Raw genomic sequence first — 7,655 nt, forward strand, 5'->3', positions numbered from 1 at the left:
TCAACCAATTTTCATATGGATTGGCTTTTTGATCATGGTTTGACCTCTAGATCAATTTTGCATCAAAATCTGGGAACATGATTGTAGGTCGAAATTCATGTGAAAAAGGTGCCTCAGATATCCTAAACAGACATGGGTCAAAATTTCCCATCCCCATAACTCGGTCAAAACTCAACCGATTTTCATATGGTTTGGCATTTTGTTCATGGTTTGACCTCTAGATCAATTTTGCATCCTGGCACGATCAAAATTCCCATATAGAAATGAGTAGAAATTTCGCAATGAAAATGAGTTTAATTCAAACATATTTTGCGACCTGGAACACATAGGATAACTTCAGTTTAGGCTTTGCGTAGAGACAGGATAAAGAATTATAAATAGGGATTTTTGGGATTTCAGTTTATTATATCGTATTATGCGCTAAATATATATATTAATATGTAATTAAACTTATTGTACAAGTAGTGTGTGAATGTTAAGATTATGTGATCGGGAGTGGGGGTTCACTTAGAAGAGAGTATGTTTCAGCCCTGATATGGTGATGGGTTAATAATAGCTTAAGATTAAATGAGACAGGCAGCTCCTTCAACTGACTTGGACTGAAGGAATGTGTCCCACCATTGAGATACTCGTTATCCAATGAGGGTCTTCAACAGAAACTCCTTGACTACGTATACGTTGCTAAGTACTTAGGTAGTAGGTACGACAGAATGGCCACAAGCCCCCCAAAGTCAATTAAAATTACAGTCCAGGGTATTCTGCTCGGTGGTGGTGGTGCGTATGCGACTCTGGTCGCTCTGGGAACGCTGGAGCCGGCCGCCGCGCCAGCCACTGCGCCAGCGCTTGATGCAGTTGAACAGGGACCAATTGATGCTCTTGGTGCGTGTCACCACATAAATGTACGGATCCAATGTGAAATGCAACGCCATGAGGACATCGGCAACAACAAAGAACGGATGCGCCGCACTCACGCGATTCTCCTTTATGGCCAAGGGTATGGCAATCTATGGGAGAAGGGCAGCGTTAAATAAATACTTATTGATGTGATCCAACTGACCATTTGCGGCATCCAGCATAAGACAAAGCTGAGACTGAGGAATGCCATTAGCTTGGCAAACTTGATCTCATCCGGCGATGTTGCGGCTGTCATAGTCACGCTGTTGCTATGATGGAATTGCCTTGGCGGCGGCAGATTGTGATGCCCGCTGCCGGTGCTATACTGAGCCTGGTAGAGCGTGGTGCCGCTGCTGCTCTCCGCATCGATGCTGCGTATGCTCTTCTCGCGGCCAACCAAATTGTAGTTCATGTGCCGTTTGGTGGTGCGACTGCGTCCGATGATCCACAGGACGCGAGCCACAAACAAATTGCAGACTACAATCACAACGCACAAAAGGCTGCCTGCAATGGAATGGAAAGAGGCCACAGATGAGCGGAGTCCTTTAATGAAGCATATGTGTAAAATCTCACCAAAGACCATAAAGAATATGGAATAGGCATTGTTCGTTGCGCCAGTCGCATCCCGATATCGTATACATTTCAATTGCTTCGGATTCGATTCGTTAATGTAGGCGCCAAATCCAACAAAAGGCAGAAACGTAACAATTGCGGCCACCAGCAGGATGCTTCGTATGCTCTTCTGGATCAGCTCGTAGGTGATGTGCTGCACAGAGTTGCTCGATTAAGATTTGCTCTGTGCGTGCGCTCGATTTGACTGTGCAAACTCACCTTGTGATAGATAAAGGGACGTGCCAGGGCCATGCAACGCTCGGCGGCCATTACGGCCGCTATGCAGCCGGAGTTGACGCCAAAGAAACGCCACAACACGTGCCCAAAGCAGTCGAGTCGCAAAAAAAATGGCACCAGCTCCGGAAAACTGTACTTGAGCAGCGCTGCGCCAGACATGCCCAGCAGACCCACCAGATCGTTTGTGGCCAGGCAGCTGTGTGGGTGCAAAAAAAGGGATGTGGGATTAGGCCCGAAACATTGAGTGGGATCATAAATTAGCACAGTATGCGACAGGATGAAGCCCTTTATACTCTTGCAGAGGGTATTCCAATATTGGCAGCAAATGTGTGTGACGCATTGAAAGAGATGCCTCATATACCCTATAAAGACCATTTACCCAACAGTTGAATCGATGTCAAACCTATTTAAGTTGAGCGTTAATATTTCAGTTGGTATCGGACGGATTGGATCTCTAGATCAAATAGCTGTTATAGAAGATATCAAGATATCTTGACCAAACTTTTCTTTTCTCTCGAATCACAAGCTTCACCATTATTCTCACATGTTAAGAAACCCCCACAATCTTTGCAAGGGTATTTCATCTTCGGCATGCCGAAGATGGCGTTTCTTCTTTTGTTGCTTGTTTGGACTCAAATGAAGGACGTGCTCGGCCTGCGGCCGAAATGTGCGTGCTGAGCTCGCCTTTGGGTCACAAAATTGGTGGCCGTGGGTTCTGGGCTCTAGGCTGTGGGTTATAGGGTTTTTGGGGCTCGTAAATAGCACAATTAAAGTTTTCCACACAATAAATGTGTTTAATGATGTCACATTTATAATTCTTATCGATGGTCAAACAAATTGCGACGCATTCAGACACTAGACCAAGTGGAACTAACTGACCAGGCGCAAGCTGATAATAATTATTGTTATATATAATGCTTTTCGAGTGCCGGTACGCACAATATCCGGTACATTGGTTTTCTTAGTCACCTGCGGTATTAGCCTTGATTGCTTAACATCTGTTAAATACAATACTTCAGACCGTTGCGAATGTTTTATAGCTGATTGCAAACCTATAAACCAAGGCATTCGACTAAAGAATGTTCAAGTAAATACGTTTGTATTTAGCTATATCTCTATATAATTAAATAAAATTATTTGTCCTGACTGACTGACTGACTGACCGAACAAACCGACAGGGCGAACAAGTTGAACTTAACTATATCAACCGCAGAACAAGTGGGTTTATTTTTTATATAGGGATGTCTTTTATGCTCTCTTTTAACAAATGCAGCCCAAGTTTGCTTGAATTTTTACCCGTTTGCGCTGCAAATCAGCAATATCGTATTTTCCAACATCGCCCTACTATGCGATTCTCATGAATTAAAGCAAGCCTTGCACGTTTTCATGCTTTATTTATTAATATTATATTCACAAACTGCGTTTGCCATTTAAAAATCATTTTCTCTGTTCATATTCTCACACCAATTTAATTTGCTTTTTTAGTGATGTGTGTATATAAATACAAATCTGTCTTTCTCCCACTAATGGTTGAATATATGATAAATGAACGTCGGAGTTTGGGGTAAGTACAAATTTACATATATATTTTTATATACCAATAAGAATACAATAGCTAGAAAATGTATGTTTATGGGGAATACTTTTTGTAGAAAAAATTATGCAAATCTTACGATTTTTGTTCGGTTGTGGGAGAACAAAGACCTGCGCATGGGTTTTACTTAAGTGTATGGCAATATTCAATCGTTGCCTTTGAACCCTAAATATCTTTAATTATTATATGAAATATTGACTTACATTTTATAACTTCCATCTATATGAATTTTATGCTGATGGATAATCGAGTTATACGATATCCTACAAAAACATACTTTCTTAACAATTAATTCCATCTTGTCTCCGTTTTAATTTATGTTTTATTGCATTTGAAAAACAGTTCTTCAAGAGTCTGTGCACCTTTTATAATAAAGATTTCTGCAGAGTATTTAACATTCTTTGCAATTCTCTTAGCAATCTCTTGCGAACGCTCAGATAGACAACAAGCTCTCCGTCTGTCAACGCGAAGGCACATTTTACTTTTCCAGAACCATTCGAAAAAAAAGAAAACGTCACTTGTGTCACATAAGAAAATCATTTGTCTCTGCTATGAATAATTGTTGTCAGCTCTCGCATAGAGCGGGGAAAAAAAACGAATAGATGTCTAGATTACAATAAGGGGCAATGCATGGCAAAACTAACAGATTCCGACAGTATTTGCTGAACTCAAGATTGACCGCAGCCATATACGAACCGGACTGTATACTATATCGTTGCAGATATAGTCACAAATTTTAATTGCAAATGCGATTTATGGTGGGCTGTAAACTTTTTGTGTGTACACAATATTTTGCATTAGGGCCCGCGTGAGTTGCCATTTTAGTGAAAAACTGAAATGTTTGCGAAAATTTTTACTAACAACAAGAAAATGCGACTGTTTTTGGCACACCGAAAGCTGAATACTCTGGAAGCAATGAGATTTGCAACTGAGCGAGAAGAATTGTGAAACTCAAATAATTTGACAAACAGAAAAATTGACTGATCGTTTCTCTTTAAAGAGCTATGTGATAAAGTTGTCCGATGTTAATTAAGAATCATAATCGAACTTAAGTATGGAAACTTTGGTTATTGTAGTCAAATATACAGAAAGGGATGTTTATACAAGAGCATTATTTTTGACGGATCCATTCTTTGGAAATTATATGATATAGTGGTCCGATGCATATAAGTATATAGAGAGCATACTGAATGCCAGTTTGGTCAAGATATTCTGAAAAGCAAAAAAAAATAAAGACCTACGTTTTCGGCTTATTATGCCTCTGACATCTTTTCGATATAGTTGTCCGATCTGTATACCCGCTGTCAACAGTAAAACGAGCCTATGAAAAGTTTCATGAAATATGATCTGAGAATAGTTTGCATAGATGAATATGTCTGTATGGCTATATATCTATCAATATCGCCTCAATAACACGTTAGGTGACATAATTATAATGCTCTCTGGAAGAGTATATCATTCGAGCAGCGGAAACGTGTGTTCATAGAACATATACGATAAAATATGTGTTCACACGCTTTCATTTAGGACCCGATTTAGGCCCAGTCTCAAGGGCTTCTATATGCGAATATATAATTATTTTGGCGTCAAGTGTCAAACTGAGCGCACAAGTTCATCAATCAAATGAAGCTGAGATCAAAGCGGTTACATTATGTCCCTTGAGCACACACACACACACGCGCGAACACACACAGATGCACACACGCGCGCACAGCCCGGATAATTTGGTCGAGGGCTCAAATTGCCGTTTGTAGGCACTTTACGGATTTGAACAAATTATGTTCAAGGCGTAAATTGATGCCGGCTAAGCCTGTGGCCTCCTTTTTATGGAAAATATCAAAAAAAAAAAAAAATGTCATAACACGCTTTATCCAAAAAGTATATATATATATTTAAGCGTTGCTTGGCTCCCGATAAAACTAAATCAAATGCCGTTTGGTCAAGGCAAATTTATATATATTTAGATAAGATATGCAAATGTAATTGAATACGAGGGCTGTCTTTAATGATGTGCTAACGGTTAGGATTTCACATTTTAATTGAAAAATGTGAAATTTTCTAGAATTTATTAGGTAGCTTTTGATACACGAGCACAAACAATGCCTCAATAATGCATCATGCCATAAATGAAATGAATTCGAGAACATTTTTGTGCAATATTTAATTACAGATTCTGGCAGGGATTATCAAGAGCAGAGTGCATCGATTAATTTATTTGATTTATTTTTGGCAATGAAGCACCACACTTAGCCACAGTGAAACGTTAAGCAAAAGTATAGTTAAATTATATTATAAGGTCTTTATTGAATCAGATTCTGGCAGGGTATTGGAAGGGTATAGAATATCAAAAGAAAATGCTATAATAAGTAGTTTGATAATATATGTTTAATAATGGCTTCTCAACGATTCCCAAAATGTACTTCAAGCGAATCCAGAAATGTATTGAACTTTATAGAGAACTAGATATATATTTTTGGTAGTCATTTTCACAAGAAAATTTAGTATTCGACAGATTGATGATGATAAGTGAATTACGAGGTTCGAATCAAGTAATGGCAATAATACTAATGATTATAGAAGCAGTAATAATAAATATAATCATAATATAAAAATAGGTAATAGGCAAGGCAATAGGTAAGGCAACAGGTATTCTTAGGCTAAGGGAAATATGCATTGCCTTGGCATTGTGATATCTTGGTCAGGAACCAACTAAAAAGCCAGCGCATTAGGACTATCTTCACGTCGGAAATGCTTTAGCAATAATAAAGAAAACTTTGATAATAATCATAATATCAATAGTAATGATGACGATAATGATAATATTGATCATATACTAATAATGGAAAAATTAAACAATAAATAATATGACAGTAATACTGATAAAACCAGTTATAATAATAATAATAATAACAATGATAATAATAATAACACAATAATATAGTTTAATGATAACAATGAAAGTAGTTATAATAATAATAATCAGGACGACAATGGGGATAGTTATGATAATAATAACAATAAAATTTCAAAATAATAAAAATTCCAATAAAAGTAGCTTTAATGATAAATTTGATAATGACAACAAAAATAAGAATGCCAACAAAATTATTATTAAAGTGAATACAAAAATTAAAAAAAAAAAAAAAAAAACCCCGCACAATATCAAAGGCAACCGCTCGTATTTGAGTTCGATTTTTGGTAGCACAAAACTGTTGTGCGCTCCACTAAAATGCAAAGTGGACCCGCACAATATATCCAGCAAGTTGAACAAACCTCAACTGCCATGAACCCAGACAGCACAGTCATGCATGCGACAACTATTGCTAGACACAGTAGAACCTGTGTGTACAGGTGTGTGTGTGTGTGTGTGTGTGTGCGAGTGTGTGTGTATATTGTTGTGTATACATATGCATTTGCGCATTTTGTTAATTGTTAAACTTACCGCAACATGAACGTGTATTTGCTGTTTTTGTTATGCTTTTTACGCGCCAAAATAATCAATGCCAGAAAATTGCCCAGCACACCGATACCCATGACAATCATGCTGCATAGTAAACGCTGGCGATTCTTGTACAAATCATTTGCTGAAGTTGACGTTGAGCTATTTGTTGCCAATTCGGTGGCCACTTGCAACAGTTGGCCCGCCGGCGTTGTGGCATTGTTAGCGTTAGACATCTTTTTGCAGCGTCTGTTGTGTCTTTGAAGTTTTCCAGTGAAAATGTCTTGGCACACACGCCACAGCAATTTATTTAATTAATTATTGCTCTTTTTGAAATTGTCAACTTTTGTTGCTGTTGTTGTTGTTTGTGTTGTTGTTGTTGCCACTCTGCTGCTGTCGGTTCGTGCCACAGCTGGAAACTAGTTTCGATCGGTTGATTAACGCGTTTTCGGTCACTTAATTAAACATTAAGCAGTTCAGCAATTTGGCTTTGGCATTAGCCGTAAATATATATTTTTGCCAGTTACGCACGCGCGATTCTTGGAGCGCACACATACATACGCACACACAGACACAGGCATAGACTACGTTGCAACGTCTCCGAGATAATCCGTGCCGTGCACCGTCTGCAGCGAGCAGTCGATTTAGAATGACGAGCCGATAGCCAGCCTACGAATGATGACAATGACGCTGACTGCGCTGCCTCTGCCGCTGCCTCTGCTGTTGCTGCTGCTGCTGCTGCTGGTGGGTGGGAATGGCAGGCAAGTTCCTTGCCAGGCCGACGACGGCGACGATAACAACGCTCAACAGTTGGCACACGCCGACTTCGGAGCTGCTCGGCAATTTTGGTTGATGAAACAACGTCGCCGCCGCCGCTGC

General features: G+C 39.2%; 1 protein-coding gene across 1 annotated transcript; it reads right to left on the reverse strand.

The window, feature by feature from the left end:
• Positions 1 to 384: 384 nt before the first annotated feature.
• Positions 385 to 7,427, reverse strand: LOC6623756 (prostaglandin D2 receptor). Its single transcript, XM_002046782.4, has 5 exons — positions 6,780 to 7,427; positions 1,726 to 1,939; positions 1,468 to 1,660; positions 1,058 to 1,398; positions 385 to 1,004 (listed from the first exon to the last, which is right to left on the reverse strand). The coding sequence occupies exons 1-5, from the start codon at positions 7,010 to 7,012 to the stop codon at positions 732 to 734; spliced, it is 1,254 nt and encodes a 417-aa protein (XP_002046818.1). The 5' UTR covers positions 7,013 to 7,427; the 3' UTR covers positions 385 to 731.
• Between the last annotated feature and the right edge of the window lie 228 nt (positions 7,428 to 7,655).

This window comes from Drosophila virilis, chromosome 3 (genome assembly GCF_030788295.1).
Source record: "Drosophila virilis strain 15010-1051.87 chromosome 3, Dvir_AGI_RSII-ME, whole genome shotgun sequence".
Classification (NCBI taxonomy): Eukaryota; Metazoa; Arthropoda; class Insecta; order Diptera; family Drosophilidae; genus Drosophila; species Drosophila virilis.

Excerpts from the sequence above, each read along its gene's own strand:
- LOC6623756 (XM_002046782.4), bottom strand. The coding sequence starts at position 7,012 with ATGTCTAACGCTAACAATGCCACAACGCCGGCGGGCCAACTGTTGCAA. Across the intron at positions 1,661-1,725 it reads GTCCCTTTATCTATCACAAG|CACATCACCTACGAGCTGAT; the intron begins GTGAGTTTGCAC and ends AACTCTGTGCAG. Across the intron at positions 1,005-1,057 it reads TATGCTGGATGCCGCAAATG|ATTGCCATACCCTTGGCCAT; the intron begins GTCAGTTGGATC and ends CTTCTCCCATAG.